The sequence below is a fragment of the Lissotriton vulgaris genome, chromosome 6 (genome assembly GCF_964263255.1).
Source record: "Lissotriton vulgaris chromosome 6, aLisVul1.2, whole genome shotgun sequence".
Lineage (NCBI taxonomy): Eukaryota > Metazoa > Chordata > Amphibia > Caudata > Salamandridae > Lissotriton > Lissotriton vulgaris.
Genome location: NC_141694.1, coordinates 134,146,527 through 134,172,774, shown reverse-complemented (window position 1 = coordinate 134,172,774; position 26,248 = coordinate 134,146,527). Strand labels below are relative to the sequence as shown.

The 26,248-nt window shown below is 46.0% G+C and overlaps 1 protein-coding gene across 6 annotated transcripts in view; it reads left to right on the top strand.

Moving 5' to 3' along the window:
* Positions 1 to 26,248, top strand: part of ENAH (ENAH actin regulator) — a 799,370-nt gene that overhangs the window by 488,220 nt on the left and 284,902 nt on the right. The window contains exon 1 of one of the 6 annotated variants that reach the window (XM_086926159.1): positions 8,805 to 8,921. The exons of the other annotated variants lie outside the window; for them this stretch is intronic. Within the exon in view, the coding sequence (XP_086782285.1) occupies positions 8,854 to 8,921 (68 nt within the window). The 5' untranslated portion in view covers positions 8,805 to 8,853. Of the gene's footprint in view, positions 1 to 8,804; positions 8,922 to 26,248 lie in introns of those variants that run through there. 6 annotated transcript variants of the gene reach the window in all.

The window sequence follows — 26,248 nt, the reverse complement described above, 5'->3', positions numbered from 1 at the left end:
AGCTTTGCCCCCAGGTTCCCACAGTCGCAGGGAAATGCGATATGGATGAACTGGTCAGGCATATTTGCGTACGCTTTTCCCCCAGCACCACTAATACCGCTGGTGGTACGCAAGCTGAAGCAACACTTGATGACTCTCATCCTGGTTGCTCCGAAGTGGGCACGCCAACCATGGTACACCACGTTCCTAGAACTCTCCGTGGTACCGCATCAAAGGCTGCACCTCACGCCCAGGCTTTTGACGCAGAGCCATGGCGACATTCAGCATCCACATCCGCAACAGCTCAACCTGGCGATCTGGCTCCCGAGGTCTTAGAATTTGGCTACCTCAACCTGCCTCCTGACTGTATGGATATCATAAGGGAGGCAAGAAGGCCCACCACTAGAGCATGTTATGCGGCAAAATGGAAGCGGTTTGTCATTTATTGTGCCAACAACAACATTAATCCCCTAGTTGCATCTACTCACAACATTATCTGTTATCTGTTACATCTATACAAATGCAATCTGGCCTATGCTTCCATTTGTATACATTTGTCCGCAATAGCAGCTTCTCTCCAAAACAGGCAGCATCTCTCACTTTTCAGAGTGCCGGCCATCAAAGCTTTTCTTGAGGAACTCAAACGAGTTATTCCTCCCCGACACCCACCAGCTCCTGAATGGAATCCGAATGTGGTCCTCACCAGACTGATGAGTCCACCTTTTGAGCCTCTACACTCATGCGGGATACAATTCTTGACGTGGAAAGTGGCTTTCCTAATAGCAATCGCATCGCTACGACGAGTTAGTGAACTTCAGGCACTAACTATCCAGGAGCCATTCATACAGATCCACTCCAACAGGGTGGTACTACGCACTAACCCGAAGTTTCTGCCTTAAGTGGTTTCACAGTTCCATATGAATCAAACTATTGAACTGCCAGTGTTCTTCCAGAATCCTGATTCAGTGGCAGAGAGAATGCTCCACGTCAAAAGAGCTCTGATGTACTACATAGATAGGACAAAAGATTTTAGGAAAACAAAACAACTGTCTGTTGCCTTTTCACCACAACACAAAGGCAACCCCATTTCCAAAGCAGGTATAGCCAGGTGGATCGTTAGGTGCATACAGATTTGCTATCAAAAGGCTAAGCGCACATTAACGGTTCCCCCCAGAGCCCACTCCACACGAAAGTTTGGGGCCTCCATGGCTTTCCTTGGAAACATTCCTTTAGAGGAAATCTGTAGAGCAGCCACATGGTCTACCATACACACATTTACAAAACATTACTGCGTAGATGTGCACTCCAAACAGCAGGCAGCTGTAGGGCAGGCTGTTCTAAAAACACTTTTTCAGACTGCTGTAGCTGGCACGGGCGGCCGCTGCTAATAGGGGGACTGCTATATATTCTATGCACAGATATGAATTCAGCAGCCCACATGCCTCGAACCGAATATGCTACTTACCAGTATGCATCTGTTCTTGGCATGTAGGGCTGCTGACATTCATATCGGCCGCCCTCCTCCCCGGTGCCTGTAGCGGCTGCAGCACTCAGAATTACTCTTAGCATGGTCATCACTTACTGTATTAGACTCCATCTCTGCCATAATGGCTAAAAACAATCTGAGGATGGAGTGGATGCCCATGCGCACTGTAGTCCAGGGGAGGAGCCACCTATCTCGTGATACTTCGAAGACTCTTCCAGGACAACAATGTGCAATCATCCGGACCCAACACTAGGCGGCGATTTATGCACAGATATCAATGTCAGCAGTCCTACATGCCAAGAACAGATGCATACTGGTAAGTAACCTATTCGGTCACATCTGCTGAGGGAAAGGAAATTGGCCTGGGAGCCAAGGATTAGGAGTCCACCAAGGATTGAATTGTCCTTGGTTTTGATTGTATCCTCTCCTTTGTCTTCGGTTCCCCCTCACTCTGTTGAAATTCATAGAGGACCCCTGATTAGAAGAATCAGAATCACTGGAGGGGTCTTCTGATGTAGAGGTCCCATAGGTGGAGCCACCTTTCCTACCGTTTCTATTGTAAGGTGTGGGAACATATGTGGCACTCGTATAGGGATAAATTCTTTCCTTAGAAAATTTGGCCAAGTCCTTTTTACATTTTTCCAGCTTGGAGAACAAGATCGAATCTTTAAATTCTTTATTGGTCTTGTTACACTCTTCTTGTTGTTTGGTAAAAACTTTTGATGAGATTGTGGCTTTAATTTGGCCCTTTAACGTCTGGATCTCTATCAGGATCTTGTCCGCTGCTTTCTTAGCCGTTTTAATAATTAAGACGAGCCAATCGCGCCTGCATTTCCATGCGATTAGATACCAGTCTCTTATGAACTCATTGTCGTCTAGGAAGAGTCTCGGGGCATTGTTGACTATCAAGCCAGTGGGGGCTCCGTCACCTCTCAAATATTTAGCCATGGTTATCCCATGGATGCATATACGAGAGTGGCTTTTTTTCAGTATTAATATTTTGGACCAACCCTCCTCCCCAGTGTCTTGAGGTTTTGGCATGAGGTCTAACATGCTCGGATTATCATCCAGAATCGATTGTATTTCGGCCTCATCATAGGCTAGGCCTAGATTGGCTGCCATGGTGGGTGATTAGTGTAAAGCTTTAGTCACCAATGAACAAATAATGATAGCGGAATGGAAGGAAGAACTTATTAGTGAGTGTCCTCAGACACCGTCACTGAATGGCTTTCAAGCGAAGTGTATTACAACTGCATATACCTTCTTCACATGAACTGGGTTGTGAAGGTAGAGTTCGCATTACAACTAGAAAGTTATAAGGACCCGCAGCCTTGGCTGCACTGAAACAATAAAACAAACAGGTGGATTGAGGGTCCTAGGGAATATTTAACGACCACACAGTTACTAACCCCTAAACATTATATACACTACAAAAAGAATAACTGTGGGTCTACAATGAATCTGTGTGTCAAGATGACTTGATGTGTACTCTAAGTGTGTTAGTTGAGCACACAACAGGATATCACACTGTGTGGGAAGATATCTATCAGTTACTCTTCCTTTGCCACCCTTTCATCATTTGAACCACTTCCCAAAGTGGAGAATCTTTATTGTTGCCACCTCACTCAGTGTTGGATGGGAATGGCTAGTTCTATAGGGTAAGGGGCAAAAGGAACTAGTGTTAGTAACTGAAAGCAGTGCATGAAAAAGTTGTGGAAAAGAAAAAGTGCTCTATTAAAATTGGAGAGCGAACGCAAAACTATTTTATTCTGGTGCCGTCCACTTCCAAAGTTAAAAACAATTCAGTGCAAAAAAGGCAGTAGGTTCACCTAATAGCTACTGGCCAGATGTAATGGTCGACATGTTTCTGCGGCTATTTAAAGATCCACAAGGTAGCTACCGCTTCTTCAGGACCTATGTATTTGCTACTGCTTGAAAAAGAAATATAACAAAACTGATACAGATATCACCTGTTCAATCCTGGTAGTCCTCCTATATGTACAGGGGATGTCCCTGTATGCAAGTCATCTAGACACAGACAACATAGATAAGACACATACAAAGATAGAATAACAGTACTATAATTAGTATAAGTCATCTAATATCATAAGCTTTATGCGAAACAATTTCACGTTGTATGGGTTCTATTCAACCCGAAATGGTTTCGCATAAAGCTTATGATATTAGATGACTTATACTAACTATAGTACTGTTATTCTATCTTTGTATATGTCTTTTATCTATTTATTTATTTATTTATTTTTCAAGTTTTATATAGCGCGGACAAGATCTTTGCAGATATCAGAGCGCTTTACAGGACACGGGGGTGATAGAGTAATACAATGTAATAGTTGAGGTAGTTGGGTACAAGGTGCGTAGTTACATAGGTAGGTCAAAAACATGAGGTAGGTCATAGGTGAGGTAGTGTCGGTACAAGGTGCATAGTCAAGCAGTTGCGCCGATAATAAAAAGTACAAAAATAAGGCGCATATACTTGTTTAAGCGTGATTTAAGTGTTTTTGGAGATAGCATAAAGGTGGGCATAGTTGAGGTGTGTGAGTGCAGGATGTATAGTCACACAGGTGCATCAGTAGTACAAGAGTAGGGATCGTTGAGGTGGTGTAGGAAACAGTGTGCAAAGTCAGACAGGTGCGTCAACAATATAAAAATATACAAAGAGGGAACGTATACAATCAATATACAACGAGGGAACGTATACAATAAAGTAAGTCGATAATACAAGTAATACAGATAGACCCTGTGTCTAGATGACTTGCATACTGGGACATCCCCTGCACATATAGGAGGACTACCAGGATTGAACAGGTGAGATCTGTATCAGTTTTGTTATATTTCTTTTTCAAGCAGTAGCATATACATAGGTCCTGAAGAAGCGGTAGATACCTTGTGGATCTTTAAATAACCGCAGAAACATGTCGACCATTACATCTGGCCAGTAGCTATTAGGTGAACCTACTGGCTTTTTTGCACTGAATTGTTTTTAACTTTGGAAGTGGATGGCACCAAAATAAAATAGTTTTGCGTTCGCTCTCCAATTTTAATAGAGCACTTTTTCTTTTCCACAACTTTTTCATGCACTGCTTTCAGTTACTAACACTAGTTCCTTTTGCCCCTTACCCTATAGAACTAGCCATTCCCATCCAACACTAAGTGAGGTGGCAACAACAAAGATTCTCCACTTTGGGAAGTGGTTCAAATGATGAAAGGGTGGCAAAGGAAGAGTAACTGATGGATATCTTCCCACACAGTGTGATATCCTGTTGTGTGCTCAACTAACACACTTGGAGTACACATCGTCATCTTGACACACATAGATTCATTGTAGACCCACAGTTATTCTTTTTGTAGTGTATATAATGTTTAGGGGTTAGTAACTGTGTGGTCGTTAAATATTCCCTAGGACCCTCAATCCACCTGGTTTGTTGTTATTGTGTTTGGACATATCCTCTCTCCCACCTTTTGTGGCATGCTTTGTCATTGGGTCTCATACACCCCCAAACACTAAATATGCTTTAGTGGGCTTGACTATTTCTGACTGCTCTTTGAAACAAAGTATTTGGGATGAGATCCAATGCACACAAGGAGTTAATGTAGTAGCTAATGACCCCATGCCCTATTAATAATCTTCAATCCTTTGTGTCCGAGGTCTTCTATCTCAAGGTGAGAAGCTTGATACAAGTCGAGATCTAGTTGATGCAGGCAGGAAAAGCCATACATTTTTCTAAGCAGTAGGGCAGGTAGTCCAGTTTCACAAACAAGGTCTCCCCTCACTGTCAAGACTGACGAGGCCCACTGTTGTTGTTGGTTGGTGTGTACGTAGTGTGTGAGCAGCTGTTAGTTTGGCATAAAGGTGCTTGAGGGAGTTGTAGGGTGACTTTTCAAAGGATTCTTACGTTTCCATCAGAGTCTAAACTGGTTTATGGATATGAGCTGTGCACTTGATGGAGTGTGCTTTGTAGCAGGAAGGTGTCGGTTCTAGGCATTGTGACTTTACCATCTTGTTTGGAATGTGTGCCTATTGCGACAGATGTGTGCATGTGGTAGGTAATCTGTAGTAGTTGGGGACACCTGCTGTGATGCCACATGCTTGAAGCTCAACAGAGTTCCACTCATTTGTACTGTTACTCTGACAGTTCCTCATCACTCCAGTGTGTGAAAATGTTCTTATACATATTAGTAAAGCACACTATCACCTATGAGGGTATACTTTTGCTGAGCAGGTGAGTCTAGCCAATCCTAGGTCCTAGAGGGACTACTCGTGTAGCCAGGTCTTCGGCTTCTTGCAGAACTTAAGAACAGGAGGAGGTCCATTTGTGTAGCGGCAGGTCGTTCCATGCTTTAGTAGTGATGAAGGCGACGGCTCATCCACTGAATGTGGTTTGCCGTATACGTAACTTCTAGTGCTGTTTACTCCAGGTTTTTAATATTCAGCATAGTCCATTTGTTAACTTGTTTACTTATGAAATATCATAATGAACTTGTGAACATCACTCAAACTTTGCTTAGCCCAATGCTGTCATTATTGTAAGAAAATGGTCCTGTTTTTAGGGTTTTTTTTGCATTGCTTCATGACGTATCAATCTACCTGTAGTAGTACATCAGTGCACATCCCTTTGGCAGTTGAGTTCTGAGGTTAACAGACCTTGTCAAAGCCAACACGTTTCGCCTATGCAAGAGTTATTTGCTTCACCAATATGTTTTAGCAATACTGTATACCAGAGTGGTTGCTGTTCAGCATGGCTAAAAGTTCGTAGGGTAAATGAGAGTGGAGTTTCGTAAAGGGAAGTGGTATGGAGTGGCATAGAGGGGCATACAGTAGATTTGTTGCAACGAGCGCCGTGAATTGGAGCTTCATGGATAGTGTCCAGTGTTGTGGATTTTTGTGGAGGGAGTAGTGTTGTAGAGTATTGGTGTGGAGCGTTGAATGGAGTAAAGCGTCCAATTGCGTAGTGTCAGTGGAGTGGCATAGTGTTGCGGAGTGGCATAGGTGTTTGCGTGGAGTAGTGTTTTAGAGTAGAGTGACAGAGCAAAGTAGATTGTTGTATGGTAGTGTCATAGAATGGAGTTGAGTAAAGTGGCATGAAGTGGCATAGAGGGAGTTGCGTAGATCGTCGTGGAGTAGTGTCGTTAAATTGCATAGAGTGAAGTAGATTGGAGTTGAGTATAGGGTCAGTGGAGCAGGGTTTAATGGAGTGGAACGTGTCATGCACAGAGTTGAAGTACTAGGTTGTGGGGTGCAAAGTAGAGTGCAGTGGCATAGAGTAGAGTGGTGCAGGGTAGAATAGTGCAGGGTAGAGCGCAGTGGAGTGGCTAGGGTAGAGCACTGTGGCGTGGCTAGGGTAGAGCACTGTGGCGTAGAGTTGTTTAGGGTAGAGCGCCTTGGCGTAGAGTTGTTTAGGGTAGAGCGCATTGCTGTTAATTTTCAGAGTGGAGTGCTGATGAGTGCAGTGGTGCATAGAGTGGGGTAGAGGTGTGCTGGCATAGTGCAGTGACAATGCAGTGTTGTGGGTGTTTCAGGGTGGGATGTTGTGTTGCCGGGTGGGGTGGCATAGAGTGCAGCAGAGGGATGCAGGGTGGGTGGCATAGGGTGCAGAGTGCAGTGGCATAGAGTGCTGCAGAGTAGGATGTTGTAAAATATACTGGTGTAAAGTGCATTGATGCAAAGTAGTAGGTGTAGGTACAGTGGCCAGGGTGCATTGGTTTTGAGTAAAACAGTGTGGACTGAATTGGCATAGTTCGCAGTGATGCAGACTAGAGTGGTGTTTAATGGAGTGCAGTAACATAGAGTAGATTGTATCAGAGTGGAGTGGTGCAGGGTAGAGTATAGTAGTGCAGGATACCAGATTGGAGTCGCGCAGTGTGGAGCGGCGCATGGTAGAATTGAGTAGAAGGGCACAGAGTAGAGTATAATTGGGTAACTTGTAGTGGACTATTGTAATGCCCTTTATCTGGGTAAAGATAAGGCCCAGCTTTGTCGCCTATAGCTGGTACAAAACTCCGCGGCTAGGCTCGTACTGGTTCTCCCCAAGCGGTCTTCGGCTTCTTCCGCTCTCAGTTCACTGCATTGGCTTCCAGTGGATCGTAGAGTTTTGTTTAAGACCCTTTGCCTTACCCATAATGCTTTTTATGGACAGGGCCCGACGGGTATAAAGAAGATCCTCCACAGATATGTCCCCGCTAGGAATCTTAGGTCTGCCAATAAAAACTTGTTGGTGGTCCCTAGTTTCAAAAGGACTAAATGGGGGGGGGAGAAGAGCCTCTGCTCTTCTGGCGGCCAGGGCGTGGAACGCTCGTCCCGTCTCCCTCTCGGGCCAGCAAACTCACTCCTGCTTTCGTAAGTCCTTAAAGACCTGGATGTTCTCTGTGAAGTAAATCCTAGTATGTACGCTGTTTGTGCCTATTGACCCGTCTGTACTATAGCCCCTTAATGCCCTTGGGCTTAGTTCGCGCTTTAAAAATCCTCCCTCATTCATTCATTCATTCAGTATGCATGATATGATATTACCATTACAGAAATTACATCTTCACTTGAAATGACCATTACATTTGCACTCGCATATAGGTTTACCGATAAATGTATACAGCGCACAAACTATAATGTGTGGAACTTTCATCACCCAATGTATTGATTTCACCGTTGGTACAATCATTAAATCTTCTCACATCGAAGTCCGAGAAAGAAAAAAAAAAAAAGCTCTCCGGAAAACTCAGCCTGACATTTGACTGTCTTTGAATGCACAACAAATGTGAAACGATAAGAATAAGATTTAAAGGCCTATTGACAGAAAGCGAGTTTGTGAAAGAATACAATAAACAAGGTTTGGGCAATGGCAAGGACGAGCTTGAGCCGGACAGTCTAAACCAAATAATGCCAGCAAATGTGAGTTAAAAACCACAAAGCCAATGGTAAGCAACGGGCAGTTAGCTTTCGGAATGTCCCCAAGATGTCTTTAGGAAACCAGACAGCTGCGCTGTTTGTTAGGCTGCGACCTAAAGATGGGTGAGACACTTGTTCATTTGCCATTTATTATTTGAGCTTCAGCTCCTTATTTCTGGTTAGGAATACCCAGATCAGCAATGAGGCTTCTGTGGCGGGGATGTTTATTTTGAAATGTGCCTTTGATTTGAGTTGGGCTCCTGAGCTCTGCTCATGTTGCTAATATTACTCGCTGGTGTAGTTGGCGGTGTTAAATAATACATTGTTAGGATGACAGGAATGTTACTCCTCCTGACCTGGTGTCGTGTGTCGTGCAGTCACTTGCTTCTCACGGGCTCAATATAGCTTTTAGCTCATCAGTGCAGCGTGCGGGTGTTTACATAAAGGGGCAGGCCCCGGCCGAAGCTTAGATACCCAGAGCATTGGCGCGATGAAAACTCTCGGCCCCTCCATTGTACTGCAGAGAGGCAATGGCCCAAGCGTGGAGCGGCTCCTGCTGTAAGTTACTGCCGACTTGCTGCTCTCTTCAGAGCTCAGGGGGTTAAGTGTTGGATTCAGTTTGAGGTCGCCAGGTTTAGTGTATTTCGAAGTCAGTCTGTGGGATATACTGTGCTCGGATTTAAGGAAATTACGTCTGTATTAAATGTTTTTATCGAGAAATTCCAGAGCTAACGCCCTTCGTTTAATTAACTTTCCCTATAGCTTGCACCAGTAGAGCAGCATTGTTTACACAGTTAACCCAGCTGTTACGCTGTCATTCAACAAGTGCAACCTAGTATAAAATACATCTGGTTCTTTTCCCCTGGAGCCTATGAAAATGTAGATGTGATATGGTACAGATGCATGCAAAACCCTGCTCCCTCATTTCAACATATCACTCCTCTCAACCCAGTTCCCGTCTGATATGCACAGAAGTTCTTTATGCGCGTTATGTCCTTGCTGATGACTTGCAAGTTCTAGAGCAGTAAAAGCTTATTTTGCCTGATTTTAGGAAAAGTTTCAGCTTTGTTTTAAAGTAGCCATTTTGCTGCGGATGCAGATTTGAATGTGTAAGAAAAGGGGTGTTTAACCATATGAAAGATTCTTTCTAAAGTTGTCATTTTGATGGTTTGTATTATTAACCTTTAATGCATGTTAGTCACTTTAGATAATTTTGTAGTGCATTCGCTTACTTGGTTTTGTTTTATGGACAGAATAGCCTGAATACAATTGCAACTAACAAACTCCTTTCTTGTTAATTGGTTATATTTACTTTTGCCTCTTTTTAGTTTTTCTCTCACTACTTAAAATTGTCGTATCCATGTTTTAGAATTTTGGAATGGTAATGTACTTTTAATCTGTGAATGCTCAGTTTTTCATTGAGACCAGATTTGGTAATCTCTAAAAGAATGGAGGATTTCTGCTCTAGGTTGAGTGAAGTAAATGGCACAGAAAGATGTTTAGAGCCATCTGCCTCATATAAACATAAGACCATTTTGTGAAGCCCAAATGTATTTCTTTGAGGCAGATATTTAGAGAAATTGCATTTTGTACATGTAGCTTTGCATTCCTTTCTGAAAGGCCTTCCAACCACCCCCTGTATGATTGGTAACTTTGCAGTTAATTCAACAGAACCATTTCTAAATCGGGAGTTACCTCAAAGGTTTATAATAACTCATTTTCTGGTGCTCGGTCCTTTTCTGATGTTTGGATTTTATTTTGCATTTAGATTGCCAATATATTTTTCAATAAAAAAGTTCCTCTGCATATATGGGAATCTTTTTGTATGCCTCTTTCCCAACTGTTGAAACGGGAAAGTTCCATGCATAGTGACAGACTTGTGCCCCAGCTGCTCAGATATCTTTATCCCTGGTTCTGATTTTTGGTTAAGAGCAAACACTGATTGAGAGCCAATACCTAGGTCTGTCTCATGGTACTGCAGTCTGGTTAGACTGAGTGGGATACACCAAGCATCACCCTGTGCCACTGCCCTTACCGGAAGTTAAGGGACACGACGGTCATGGTGGCAGTACACTAGTTTTGTTTAGTATTGATCATTAGTGGTAACGTGCCTTTTTAGGTCTCGCACCTGCGATACATGGCAAAGCCCTGTCGCAGCGAGACCTATAGTGGGCGGCTCTGCTTGCAAGGAGTCAAGAGATGGGCATGCGCAGCATGCCAGAATCGGATCAGGTCACGCGCGTGAACACGCGCTCAGATTCCGGCATGCTGTTCCCAGTCACAATGGATCAGGACGCGTACACGCAGACACACACATGCGTGCGCAGACACACGCACAGACACACGCACAGACGCACGCACAGACGCACGCGCACACACGCTGCCCCCCCCTTCCCTCCGCAGTCTATTTATTTATTTTATTTTTAAAGTTTTATATAGCGCGAACAAGATCTTCGCAGATATCAGAGCGCTTTACATAGAAGGGTACATGAGGGAACATAGTCAAACAAGTAAATCAATAGATCACACAGTACAAATAGTACAAATAAGTGACTGCAAAGCCAATCATGTGAGTAATAAGACAACTCAAACAAATACGTGAAGGTGTCAAACATGTAGTACAGATCGGTGCTGGGTGTTAATAGGGTTCGAGATAGTAGTTCAAGTGTATTTAGCCATGAGGATAGCTTTTACTTCTTTTTTAAAGAGTGTAGTGGAGGAGATAAGCCTGGTTTCGGGAGGGAGTGAGTTCCAAATCCTAGGCGCCATTCCTGAGAAGGAGCGCTTGTATGTTTTTTCCTTCCGGAATCTTCGAGGTTTCAGCAGAAGATTGTTTGTGCCTCTAGTGTTTCTAATTCCCCCAGAGATTGTCAATTTCTGAGCGAGGTAGCCGGGTGAGTTTAGGTGTACCGCCTTGTGTGTCATGCAGGCGATTTTCAGATGTATTCTGGCTTCAAAAGGCAGCCAATTCAGGGATTTCAAGTCAGGGGTAATGTGGGAATGCTTTTTTGACCCAGTGATGAGTCTCGCTGCAGCATTTAGAGAAGCTTTTAGTGGTGCGGTTGTAGTTAGGGGGAGTCCGCAGAGGGCGGTGCTGCCGTATTCAATTCGTGGGATGACTAGAGCTTGTACTGCTGTTTGGAAGTCTTTGGCTGGGAGGAAGGGTTTAAGTTTCCTCAGAGTATTGATCTGGAAGTTCGCTCCCTTTGTTGCCTTGCTGATATGTTGCTGCATGTTGAGATTGGTGTAGAGTGTTATGCCTAAAGATTTTGCTGAGTCCACGATGGTGGGTTGGACATTGAGTGCGGTTAGGAGTTTAAGCCAATGTTGAGTGGTGGATATCTTCGCTGGAGGTGAGATCAGGAGGAACTCTGTTTTCAGGGCATTGAGTTTGAGGTGATTATCGGCAAGCCAGGATTGGGTGCATCTGATTGTTGAGTTCAGGAGCAGGATGTCATTGGGTGATTGTAATTTGAGGTAAAGTTGGGTGTCATCGGCGTACATGTGAAAGTGTACATTGGATGCTTGTAGCAAGGTGGTGAGAGGTTCCATGACTAGGTTGAACAAAGTTGGGGATAGAGAGGATCCTTGGGGGACGCCTAGCGTTACAGGTATTGGCGAGGACATCAGGTTGTTGCTCTTGAATTGCTGCGACCTGTTGTGAAGAAAGGAAGTGAACCACTTGAGGACAGTTCCAGATAAGCCCATTCTTGTGTTTAGTAGTACTAGTAGATTCTCATGTTTAACGGTGTCGAATGCTGAGGAGAGATCAAGAAGTATGAGGAGGCAGGTGTCGTTTTGGTCTAGCATTTGAAGTGCGTCGTCAATTATGTGAGTCATAGCAGTTTCTGTGCTGTGTCCTGCTCGGAAGCCTGACTGGTGAGGGTTGAGGAGATCGAATTGCTCAATGTGTTTAGCCAATTGTAGTTGTGCGCATTTTTCCAGCAGTTTGGCGAGAGTTGGGATATTGGTGATGGGACGGTAATTGTTGAGATCAGAGGGGTCGGCTGTAGGTTTCTTTAGTAGAGGTGTGACCTGACCAACTTTGAGGGAGTCAGGTATGTTTCCTTGTTGGAGAGAGCTGTTGATAATTTTAGTCCAGAGAGGGAGAAGCAAGTTGTGAACGTGTAGACACACATGCATTACCGGTCCCACGCAGGGCTTCTCTCACTTATGGGAGCCCCGCACTTGCATCGACGGCCTCATCCGATGCCATTTCTGACCCAGGGCTTCTTCTGCAGCCACAGCGGGGCTCTCCCCTTAGGCATGGGAGCCCCCACAGTGCTATCCGCTGGTCTTCACCTGGGCCCCCTCCTGTGACCCGGGACTTTAGCTTTGGCGCTGGGTCTCGCTCCTCGTAACATAAGTGGAATGGCGCGCATGCGCGGGCAGCCCCTGCCCTCCCAGGTCTCCTCACAACTGTCCCGGCGCGTGTCCACTTTGAAGAGCAATGCCGGAAAACAGTGTTGGACTGTCAATGTTGCGAGCACAGCTGTGACCTGCAGTCTGCTTCATCCTGCGCCTCTCTTGCTCTGTAAACCGGGGCAGGAGCCTCCTGGGTAGCTCAGCCTCGTCCTTGTCTGCTCAGAGGGATTCAGACCATGGCTTTACCAGCTCTTCCTTCCCGGGGCCCCCGGCCGTGGCCTGGTATAGTACTAGCACGGGTGCTCCAATTTGGCCAGGTGTCTACATAACTCAGCAAGAGCAACACATTTATCACCGGATGCGGAGGTAAGAAGCGTGTGAAAGTGGCTGTGCACGTACGCAGACCTTGATGCCATGGCTTTTGAGCCATTAAATTATTATGCTTGGTTTGCGTTTTTACTTGCACTGTCCTCTTTTAATGTAGGTGTTACAGCTAACGTCATGCCTTGGGAAAGTTGCGTACTTTCATTTGACCGTGCTCTGAGTGTTAACTTGGGTTTTGTTTGACTTCACTGCTCCTACAGTCATATGACCCCCACTCTGTCTCCACTTGCTCCCCAGAACTCACTTTAACTGCCCTGTCCTAGCCTAGTATTCTGCTGTGATCGTGTCACTCAAAAGTCTTAGCCCCCTGGTGCCACACATTGTGTATTTGTTAGCATGCTATACGGTCACTACTTCTTGCAAAGAATGCCCTAGAATTATAGTGAATGGTGACTATTCTGTACTCGTTGAGTACACTTTCTATGTGCCCCTGTCCTGTGTTACTACACTGTGAATTAAATTGTGTTTGAAGTTCATTCAGTAGATTAGGACATCTTTGGCAATCAACGCAACTGCAGTTACTTCACCCTTAGAATACCCAAAATGCAAACAAGTTGATGTGAGAGTAGAGGAATGTTGTACCTAGCCCTGCTAGTGCCTTCTAAGAGAATACTCATTGCATATTGATAGGTCACTTTTTATACTCTGCATTGTGATAAGTCAATCTTTATACACTATGAACATTAATAGGTCACTTTTTTCTGCTCCAGTCACTGCTCCTACGATACATCAAAATGATTCTGTACCCAAAGCTGAAGTTGGAATAGTTTTATTTTTTACTTAAACAGTACTCACTAAAATGTATTCTGTTCTGTTGTAAAGTACTACGTGCTTTTTCCATTGTATATGTTCTTTGGTAAATACAAAACATATTGCATTACTAATACTATAGGTGTCACATTTGCGAAAGTTGAAACTATTGGCATTGTAAATGACAAAGCTATTAATTTCGCTATTTTCAAAACCAACACATAAATAAAAAAATGTCATTTACAATACCAAGAGCTCAAACTGTCCTAATGCGAGACCTATTGCATTGCAAATGCTTGTTACATGTGTTATGGAAGTGGTACATACTGGCACACTGGTGTAAAGTTAAGCTGCTTTGTCCTTAATTCACACTTGGCCTACATGGTGATTCTGCCAAACACTGCTTGACCGAAGTCACCAGATGGATGAAAACTCTCTGCCTCCCGTTCATCACAGACGAGACAAATAGTATTCTTTGACAAGACACCTTGCTCTGGGACTCCTCTTGGCGACCTTCCGAACTCTGCTCACACCGTATGTAAAGAACCTCGGAATAGTAATCAACAACCAACTCGCCAACACCAGCCAAGTGAACAGTCTTCTGCTTCCCCACACTCAGGCAAGCTGAAATACGGGAACACTGGTAGAATCAACACTCAGCTGATCAAAAGACACCAGACCATGCAAATCTCAGCACCCAGGCTCACCCTTAAACTTTCAACCCGCACTCATCACCTCATGTGGCTCCACTGGCTCCCAATCCACATGCCGGTCCTTGTGCCACCCCCCCTGCAACCGTTCTCCTGTCCAGCTTGCCTGCAGTCCACTACCGTCTGCTGCCTGTCTACCTGCTACCTTCTGTGCCACCTCCTGCTCGTTTTTTGCTCTGTTTGGCCTTTACTGCTAGTTATTCCGCCATATGTTTTGCCTTTTCTGCATGCTCGTTTTTCTGCCCTCTTGCATTTTCTGCACGCTCGTTTTTCTGCCCTCTTGCCTTTCGGCTTCTTTTCTTGCCCTTTGACCTTCACTTCTCGTTTTCTGCCCTCTGTTTGGCCTTTACTGCTTGTTTTTCTACCCTCTTTTTGGGAATTTCTCTCCTGTATTGCCCTCTACTGCTCGGTTTTGCCCTCTTCTATTCTGTTTTGCCTATTCTGCTCGTTTATCTGCCATCTGTTTTGCCTTTTCTGCTTGCTTGTTTTTATTCCCTCTGTTTTGCATTTTTTCTACTAGTTTCTTCCCTCTTCCCACTGTTTTCCCAAGGCCTGGATTTTTGATAGACACCTCTCACCTCAGTGCCCAGATACCCCCTGGTGTGACAGTGCCGTGCTCCACTGATGCTGATTGACAAACAAGCGCTCTTTACACTCCTTACACGCACACAGCAAGCCTTTCAGAACATAGGCCCGCATATCTTAACAACTGCATAAACTTCCACAAACCTAACAGACAACTCGGCTTGGCTGGACTTCTACCCCTGCATGAACAGAACATCATCCAGTGGTTGGTTGTTCTTGCTCCTACTTTGCTCCTAAACCTGGAACAACCTGCCACTGCACATTCGAGCCTCCTCAGTTCTTGAATTCCGCAAGAAAATGAAGCTCTGGCTCTTCACCTAGCCTGGACCCTGGCTCAGCCCAAACAACTTCTACTTTAGAGCTAGTAGACCCCTCCCGCATGAGCTGTGCGCTGTATAAATGCACATAACAAAAAATTCCACCATGCCCTGGTCTACACTCTCCAACCTTCGCCCGATTTCTCTCCTCCCCTTCATCAGCAAACTGGCAGAGAAGCACGTCAACACCACCCTCTCCAGTTTCATCGAAGCGACAGGGGGCCTGGACCAATCCCAATCTGGATTCAGGCCCAACCACAGCACTGAATCAGCTCTCCTCTCTGTGACAGATCAGATCAAAATGTCACAAGATAGAGGGGGCTCTATGATTCTAGTGCTGTTGGACCTGTCCGCAGCCTTCGATACCGTGTCTCATAACACCCTATTGAATCGGCTGCAGAGAGTAGGAATCTGAGGCGTAGCACTATCTTGGTTGGAGAGTTTCCTGGCCGGGAGATAACAATCTACCAGCCTGGGCCCCTTTCGTTCCATCTCAAGGGGGCTCACGAAGGGGGTGCCACAGGGCTCATGCCTTAGCCCTACATTGTTTAATGTCTATGTGGCCCCCCTTGCTGAGATTGTGCGGAAATACGGGTTCATACCGGTTTCCTACGCTGATGACACTCAGCTCCTCTACCCTTTCAGCTCCCTTGACCCTAAAATCAAGGGGAATTTTGCTGAGGGTATGAGAGCGGTGTCCCACTGGATGGCGAGGAACTGCCTCCAGTGCAATGTAACAAAGACTGAGGTCTTGCTCTTTGGCAAAGCAAGTATCCTCTGGACCCCTGACTGGTGGCCACTCGACCTTGGCCCAGTACCGGTACCCAAAACACACGTTAAAAATCTTGGAGTGAAGTTTGATCAAAAACTGACCATGAAAGAACACACCAACTACATCGCGGGTCTGTGCTTTCACACCATTGGTCTACTCAGACGTGTCTTTCCTTTCCTTCCTGCCACATGCAGAAAGACACTTGTACAGGCCCTGGTAACCAGCCGCCTGGACTACTGTAACGGCCTGCTGACATTAGCCAGTACGGATGCAGTAGGCCGTTTGCAGGTGGTCCAAAATACGGCAGCCAGATTGGTCATGGGTGTACCTGCCAGGACTCCCTCCAAGCCCTTGCTGAAAGAACTGCATTGGCTTCCCATACGACAGCGCATCCACTTTAAGATCTGTTGTACGGTACACAAATGTCTGTATGGAGTAAGCCCCAAATACCTAGCCCAATCTCTTGAACTGTACCAGCCTAGCAGGTCCCTGCGCTCCTGCAATCAAGCCCTGTTAAAACCTCCCATCACAAAGAAGACTAGACAGGGTGACCGAGCTTTCTCCGCTGTTGGTCCTGCCCTTTGGAACAACCTTCCCATTAACCTAAGAACCACTATAAACCACCTGTCCTTCAGAAAGGCATTAAAAACCCTCCTCTTCCAAGAAGCATTTCCATCCACATAAACCTCAGGCTGCTTTACATAAAAACTGTCTTAGCTGGCAAAGCGCGGAGATACCCCTCCGGGATTGATTCCTGCGCTTTATAAGAAATTAAAATAAATAAATAAATAAACATACTTGCGTGTGCGCATGCTGGGGTGTATGTGTTCCTGTGCATTGTACATAATATGAAGGCCTGTGGGTTTTATTTGGGAAGCTCAGGGCCTGAAAGGCTACTGAAGGTGAGAATTGCAACCCACAGACAGGGGATGTGGATTTGATATTCCTGAGGCCAGGGATGAGATCGCTCTCACACGCTCACACATGCTCTCTCACGTGCACACTCTCACGTGCACACTCTCACGTGCACACTCTCACGTGCACACTCTCACGTGCACACTCTCACGTGCACACTCTCACGTGCACACTCTCACGTGCACACTCTCACGTGCACACTCTCACGTGCACACTCTCGCACGCACACTCTCGCACGCACACTCGCGCACTATGAGTGGAGCATTCTCAGGGGGCAGAGCATTATCTGTGCACATTAAAGGTCTCTTTGATTCTAGGAAGAGTTACTGGTTAATCGGGCCAAGGCTCATTGTTAGTGAGGTAGTGTGACTGATTAGGCTGGTTCTGTGGACCAGGAAATCTTGAGAGACGAGAAAAATTAGGCCTTTGAAGCTTTGTGAGGCATAGTTCAGCGGAAGCGGGCATCCCGGTGTGATTCTCAGGTTACTTCATTGGCCTGAGTTGTGGGTCAATCATAATTGAAGCCATTCCTGCTGTGGTAGACTATCCTTCTAACTAAATGGGACAGATTAGAGAGCACTTGAAAGTAGAGAACACCCTCAACCCAAATTTGAAAGAACCGGACGCTAAATCACATTTGTCTACATTTGCAGTATAAAGGTGGGAGCATGAGTCCCAAACTTTATTCAACAGTACTGCTCTTCAGGAGAGATCCCCAGGACTTAAAGCTTGTGGAATGAGGGATGCGGACCAGTGTCTACTAATTCTCTGCTGGGTGAGAGATCACTACACAGGAAGTCAAGGCCACTTGCCCTGAGCCTGGAGTACCATCATTCTGCCTTGCTGCCAAGACCAGAGATTCCTTGAGGAGTAGGAGTACACCTGGAGGGAGCTACGCCCAGCCGGGTATCCTTTAGAGTGGATCTCGGTGAGCAAAATGGTCGGGACTGTAGCACGGATAAGGTCTGCAACCCCTACATGCCAAATGGGGGCCACCGTGAAGACCTTTGTGAAGAGCCAGTTGGCGGCCCTGATATGACCGGATGGGCCACCATGGAGGCAAGACCATTGCTCTGGATCATTTTGCCTAAGTTTCTGTTAGCAACACATACTGATTATGGAGAGCTGTGTAGAAGGTCGTCACACTGACCTAGGTCTTCCGGAAACTGAGGAACCTGAAACATCATTCGGGAAAGACCGCATGAGGTTATAGACCTTCAGCTTCGGGAGACCACAGCCTGTAGAGATGTGGCCTCATTCTCCTGCCCTTGCTGGCTGGCTGACTGGGTAAAACTGTTTGAGGCCATGTGGTTTGTTGGGGACTTGCACAAACTTAGCAAGTAGCGCTGCTGAAGTTGACTCTTATGGCCCACACATAGACCTTGTACTGTCCTCCAGTATAGAATTAGAAATAACCCACCTTATTTCAAAGAAAGGAGGGACTCTGGGATGCTGGTAAAGGCCATGCAAGTGCGCCTACCTTAAGAGACTCTGGATATTATGTAGCAATTTGCCTCTATGCTTTGTAGGCCTTGTTAAAATACTTTTTACACAAAAGCTAATATTTGACTGGACAGTCACCTTATTGTGGTTACTGTTTGTAAGAGTGCTGCTCCTTTATATGCCTCACACCTGACTCTCTCTGAGTCTTGGACTACTCAACCTGTGCTACCGCTGAGAGATGTAGTGCTTGGCCCAGTTACTCTGAAGCCATAGTTAAGTCTGGCCCCAGGACAGCAGGAGTAAAAGACCCCAGCCCCATCAGTTGGGCTCAGTAACCCCTGCTTGCCCCATGGCCCTCTGAAGGGGGTTCTGACATGCCTCTTCTTTTTCGGTCTTTCCTACAGTCTTCTTAGCTATGTGTCGATGTTCTATTGCCTACATTGCAGTATACAGATTAGACTTTGAGTTGACACCTTGCTTATGATTGTAGGCTTTATCGATCTCCATTCCCTAATCATTGACTTTCCACTTTATTCTTGTTAATCCCACCTTTGCAGACTAGCTTCTTTACATAATTCCTGATTGGCATGCTTGTATCTTTCCATTGTTGACCTGAGAATACTTTTTTTTTTCTTAGTCCTGTTTTAGCCTCCATGGGAGGGCATCACTTATCCTCTTTCTCTTGTTCACTCACTAACAACCCTAGCCACCCTTGCTACATTATTAATGTTTAATATAATACATATTTTTTTCTGTGAGGACATGGCATCTGCACCTTGCTACTGGGTCCCTCATTCTTAATGTTTTGTTCTCCTGCTGAGAGATCATAGATCCTTCGCGGCCCATGTGGAGGGTACCTATTTTGCTCATATATAGCATCTCCTGATGAGATGCCAGAGACTAAAAGCACCTCTTGTATGACTATTGTTAGATTTTTTTACTTTTTGGGGAGGATGAATCCACCAATGTACCAACAATATTTTGCTACATCAAATGTTATCCCGAGTAAAGCTGGCTTAACTCCTGGTAACTGGTGCAAGCCTCGGGCTTATCCCCAGAAAAATATTAGTAATTTAAGCAGAGCAAAAACAATTTCAAGTTCCAGAAATAGCACATTATAATCCCAAACTAATTTAGTAATAAAAGGAAAATAATTTAATTTAAAAATGGTTGAAATAGATTAAAAGTGAACCGTGGCGTGCTTCTCTAAAGTTCGCTATGCGGAACTCCGCGTTGTGCCAAAAAACTGTGTAGTTCCGCAAGTGGCAGGGTGCAGTGGGAACTGACGTTAACGCTGATCTTCCGGATGCTCGGGTAGAAATGCTACCTGAGCAACCGCTCGTGGTTGCCAACTTACCGTTAAACTCTGCTGCACTAGGCGGAGGGGAGTTTTCTGCCCTCTGCAAGCTCTGCGGTGCGACGAGTGCAGAAAACTCTGAGCGGAGTTCCCGCCCAGGCCTAATTAAAAGATCCAGATATATGAACTTTAACGTTTTGGGTCAAAAAGTGCCAGGATACAGAAAGCTACAATAGTTGTAGTTGATTGTGGCTAGGGGAGATTTCAGACCACCTGAGATGGATTGAGGGTTTGGTGCCTAGTAAGTAGCAGCAGCCAAAAGTTTTAACTTGGGACTCAGTCCATTTTCCGGAAGTCCAACTTCTTCTGCGGGCCAAGACAGGATGCTGTAGCGGTGGGGGGTCCTGCAAAATGTGATAATGCTGGATTCTGTAGCCATTAATGTTTCGCCACTGTGGTAAACTTCCTTCCTTGCGCCAGGTTTTACCTTCTGACTTAGTTACTTTCTTGTTGCTTGAAACCAACCCTCCAGTGAGAATCGTCCACTGGGGCTCAGCTGTGGCCAAGCAGGGTTCTTCGTTGCTGGATACCCTTAGCATTAGATTCCTTTAAAGCTAAAAGCTCAGAATGTACAACTGTGGAAATCCTGTTCTTGTACTGTACCGTTTTTTGACTAACTTTGGCAACTAAGGATGTTCCTCTGAAGGCCCAAAAATGACACCACTTTTTGCAATACTTCATTATTCTTACAGTTCCCAGAATTTGAACGGAAGCTTCTGGTGATCAGCCAGGGTTTCTAGTCGTTCCTTGAATGCAGTTTTCTTGGTGGTATGGATAAGCTAGTGGTGTTTTCGAGTGGCGAGCTTGAGGGTGGTCATGTCTGGTGTCGGGTCTCTGCGCCAGGCTTTCTCAAGGGCACGGCAATTCTTCTTGGAGCTCTTGAGTTTGTCGGTGAACCATGATGCTTTCTTGTTGCAGGGTCTGATGGGGGGGGGGGGGGGGGTCTTCAGTGGAGCGAGGTCGCCTGCGCAGTTGCTGATCCACCTTGTGAGGTTGCTGGCAGCTTGGTTGGGGTTCGCTGAGCTGGCGGTAGGGTTCTGGTTCAGGGATGTGGCGAGCTGGTCGGCTGTGATCTTGTTCCAGCTTCTGCGGGGGACCTGTTGTGGGGGGTGATGGAGCGTGGTCCTTCTGAAGCTGAAGTGGACGTAGCTGTGGTCTGTCCAGTGGCGTGGCTGAAGGAGATGTCCTTGTTGGAGGAGAAGACTGGGTCAAGCGTGTGGCCGGCGTAGTGGGTGGGAGTGGTCACCAGTTGCTTGAGTCCGAGGTTGTCGAGGTTGTCCAGCAGGGTGGCGGTGTTGCGGTCGTTGTTCTCCAGGTGGAAGTTGAGGTCCCCGAGGAGGATGTAGTCAGCGGAGGGGAGGGCGTGCGGGCTGATGAAGTCGGCGATGTCTTCACTGAGTTGTGTGCGTAGTCCCGGGGGTCTGTAGATGAGGGTGCCTCTGAGGCTGGTCTTGGAGTCGGTGTGTATCTGGAAGTGCTGGTGTTCGGCGGCTGTGAGGGTGTCGTCGGAGATGGTCATGATTCGGATGGTGTTCTTGTGGACGATGGCGATGCCTCCTCCAGTCTGGTTGATGCGGTCCCTCCGGGTTTTCTTGTATCCGTCCGGGATGGCGATGGCGATATCGGGTGCGGAGGAGGCGTTCATCCATGTTTCCGTGAGGAAGGCGACGTCTGGGGATGTGGAGTCGAGGAGGTTCCAGAGTTCCACGGCGTGTCTGTGGACGGAGCGGGTGTTGAGCAGGATACACTTCAGGTGGTTGCTGTTGGTGATCCGCTTGGCGGGTGGGGGTGAGTTGCAGGTCCGGATGCAGGAGAACTTGCAGGAATAGCAGGTGAAGGGTCCGTGAGGGCGTCCTGGGGCGGCTCGGTGGCAGCCGGGGAGGCTGTCTATGTTGAGTGCGCTGAGGGTGGCGGCGTCGTACGTACGGCGGGTGGGATGACCTCTGCGGGGCCAGGGGGTCTGGCGCTGGGCGCGGTCCAGGTGCGGACGGGCGCAGACGGGCTTACCTTTGGCGTGCGCGCATGCGCGGACTCTGCCATAAATGGATTGGGGGGGCGGAGCGTGGGAGGAGCAGCTGGGAGGCGAGAGCGGGGTGGCGAGTGGGGAAGGGAGCGGTGATGCTGGAGGGAGCGGGGATGGGGCCGCGGGGGAGCAGCGGCAGGTAGTGGAGAACGATAAGGGGCACAGCAGAGGATGATGGAAGCCAACGCACCGGGCAGATACAGGACAATACAGAGGGGCAGATACAATAAGACAGGCAGGCAGTCTGGGCACAACAGAGGGTGATGGAGCAACAGAGGTCAATGCAGGCACAAATGTGGGCACAACAGAGGACGATGCAGATACAGAACATTGAAACAAATGAAGGCAGATACCAACAGATACCAACTGGCAGCGGCGGTGGATCGGGGCACACTCTGGGTGGGCCACGCGGCAGGAGGAGCGACCGGCACTGACCAGGTCAGGTCAGGTCACAGCTCCCCGCCTCGTGGTCACCACCTTATGTGTACAGTGGGTGGGAGGAGCAGTGGGGTAGCGAGTGGGGAGGGGAGCGGTGATGCTGGAGGGAGCGGGGGTGGGGCCGCGGGGGAGCAGCGGCAGGGAGTGGAGACCGATACATCGAGACCTATCAGTTTTCAAATGTTTGTCATATATTGTTTAATGGAACACTTTGCCTTTTTTTGTTTGGTTTAATTTTCTTTCTTTTGTGTTTTTCTTGTATATTTAAACGTGTTGTGGAATTTAACGAATGTTTGGCTCGGTTGCTTCCGGGCGCCTCAAGAGTTATATTTGTGCTCAGTCTAAGCAACTAAAGATGAGGCAAAGTTACCCTTGTAGCAACTAGTGTGCTTTGAAGGAGTTGTCTGTGCAGTCAGCTCAGTGGTTTTGAAAATAACCTTTTCCAACCCAGGTTGAACACTCCTTCCAGTTACAATGGCAAATATTTAGATTTTTTTGTTTGTTTTTTTACGAAAAATGCAGTGTTTTGGTATTTTTGCACAACGTGAAACAGAATGTGCAGTGTATTTTCGGGGCACGGTTCCTTCATTCCAGGCCTGCCTTCTTTAATAGATCCTCGATGAAATACAACATTCTCGTCCAGAGTTTCCCTATCATTAAACACTGGTTGTTCGTAAAACCTTATTTCCTTTTGCAGCAGTTACTTTAGCTTCTGGTGCTGATACCTGGAAAATTACTCAACCAGGATGAGTTGGCAGCTCCCTTTTAGAGAAAGCGTTCACTGCACACCTAACAGTGCAACAGATATATATGGTAGCAGTCAACTCTTGCATGAAGACAAGTCTAGCTTTTCATTAAAAAAATTCATAAATGTTTGTCGCTGTTAATCACTAGACGGAGACTGCAACATGAAACTGGTGCATTTAGTTGCATGGGTACAGGGTTATGCTTGGGTAAGTAACCTAGTGATAATGGAATGTCAGTACGAACTGGACAACCATTTTGTAGACCAGACTAGATTAGATTGCTAGATAAGTGTGTATTTTGCCGCCAAATTTGTCGTCAACACCACCTTAGCCGCCGGACACGCGTCACATGGGAACTGTGAAAAAACAAGCCAGGCTAGATTCTCTCTTTTTTTTTTTTTTTTTTAGATGGCCACTAGCAATGTATATAAGTTTGTGAAACTGTGAGGCAATAGAAAAGGGAAAGAATGGGTCTTAAGTACACCAATCCAACCTACCAGATAAACAGCATACAAACCTGTAATCAGTCAATCCCCTCACCTGGAAAGGAAGAGGATACACAGAGCTCTACCCGAGCTTCTGTCCACACTGTCCTAGAGCTGCTTCAAGAAGGAGCTCCACTAATATGAAGATGGTCTTCCAGTTGAACAAAAATCTATTTCATCGGTTCCAGCTGCAATGAAATCGTCGTTTGTGTGTATGTTTATTTTAAAATTAAAAATATATACTTACCTGCAGGTAAATAGTCCAGACAAGTTAAACAAATCGTTATCTGCCGTGTAATCATTTTTGTCACTCCTTGCAAGACGAGTGATGGTAATAATTCCTCTTCAAACTTTGAGTGATGCCCTGTATGTAGGCGTTCTGTTGGATTACAGTGTAGCATTCTTCCATTTAGTTATTCGTTTTCAAACGTTTAATCCAGTTATCTACTTGAGGACCACATTATGTTTATTGTAGCATATTCCAGTGTGAATATATAGTTTGATAGTGCGAAATAGTCACCATCAAAATACCGAAAACAATCGCAATAAAATAGATAAAATGTAATAATAAATCTGAATATTACTTGGTGTAAATATTGTCCTAAATATAATTTACAAAAATATCGCCCAATATAGTTGATAAACACCCTACACAACAACATTTTGTTAATATTGAGTGCTCTGTAAATATGTCCTCAATTTCTGATTACGATATTATTTTATTTTAAAAAAGTACCCCAAGGAATGATTAAGAATTGCAGTTGGTCCTGATCACACAGGCGGGAGGGATTATGTGGGTCTGTGGACCAGGTTTTCATTTTAGTCTTCTGCACATTTACCTGCAGTAGAGCCTTAGCCTGCTGCTTTGTACTTTTAGTCATCACTAGTGTTACGCATAGATTTCTACATTTATCTCAATATATTCCTATTTTCATTCCATGATTAGCTTTGACATTTGATTATGGAAATGTGAATGCAGAAAGCAGGCTGGCAGTATGTGGGAGGCGTGTCTTTTTTAGTCCTATCTAATGATCCTTTTGAAAACCTCCACAGAAGTGGGATTGATTTATGTGAACATCTGCTGGACACAACACTGCGGGTTCAGCTGCAGCTGCTGCTTGTTTGCTGTGCGCTGACTTGCAGGGCACCAGATCTGTCTCTTAGCCAGGGCCAGTCGGGGTTCATGCCAGCTCCCTCTCCTTTCCGAGGCTAGCTGGGTGAAGAGGATAAAAAAACTCACTAGTCGGCCATGCTGGCGTGCGACTGTTCTGGTCTTTCCTGGCTTGGCGCCTGTGGGCTGTGAACCTGCCGAGCCTGAATGTTCGCCAGTGAAAGGATCGGGCAAGACGGAAGCCAAGATTTTCACGTCACTTAACTCACTGTCTTATGGTGGAGGAGTGAGGAATGCTGTAAGATAACTTGAAAAGGCATCATTTTGAGCTGGTAAAACGATTAGAATTACTATCCTGTTTCTTTTGAACAGTATTTCGAAGGTTATTTTTAGGTCTGTCATAGAGACCGCTTTAACTGTGTCGTCAGCCTTTTGCTTTCCAGAAAAATCCACATCTAAAGTGCGTTCATATATGCAAGCTTAGAGGGGTTTTGGAACTGCCTTCTTCATCCAGTGGTCCATTCACATTTTTTGCTTCTTGTCATTCGAGCATACTGCTTGGTCATCCCACTTCATCCATAGCCCGTCTTGCATTTTGAGTGACTGCATTTTGCTTATTCGCATGCCCATAGCTACATGAAAAGGGGTGTACTTTAGTGCCAGAGCTGCGGGCCACTCATGTTTATTTGCTTGCTTTTTTTTTTTTAACATTGCATATGTTTGAGAAGTATTACATTCGTGAAGATGGCATACTTTTTAAGGCCAGACCTATTGGCTTTGCCATCGTTTGTTCAGTTTTGTAGCAGTGTTAATCACCTACTGTACTCCAGAGAATTAAGGGGTGGCCATCTCGTATACTTTACAGCATTTCTGATGACCATTTTATGTGCAGTATGAAAAAAATGTATTTCAGCAGTTCTTGTCTATTATTTCCGCTGGGGACAACAATTTTTGCAATTTACACATACCCATACATTTCTGAATAGATTTAAATGTCCCGCTCGCTTGGTGGAATTTTGACCGCGCTGCAGAAAGGTACCTAGGACCACAGAAACCAGGATTCCTTCATCTGCCACACCTGTGCTTGGCCGGCTGCCCGCCCTCAGCCCGCCTACCAGCAGTACTTGACTTCTCGCGGCCCCCGCGTCGCGGGACACGGGCGCGCTCCAGGCCAAGGGCGGGCCCGTTTGTGCCCGTTGGAGGCCGGGTTGGGCCTCCCCTCTGAGATCTATCACAGAACGGCCCCTTTCTGTGGATCCAACTTTTAACAAACGTTCATCCTTGGGGAGCTTACTGAGTGCGCGAACTCCAGATAAAAACCTACAATTGGCCCCCTACTGCTGTAGTTCTAACCACAGGTACTGGTGAACCGCAAACCTTCGATACTGGAGAATCTAATTTAGTTGAGGTATCTGCACAGATAGCTCCATCGCCGAGGGGACTAGTGGCCCTGCCACATGAGCAAAGGATGCCCGCAAAAGTTT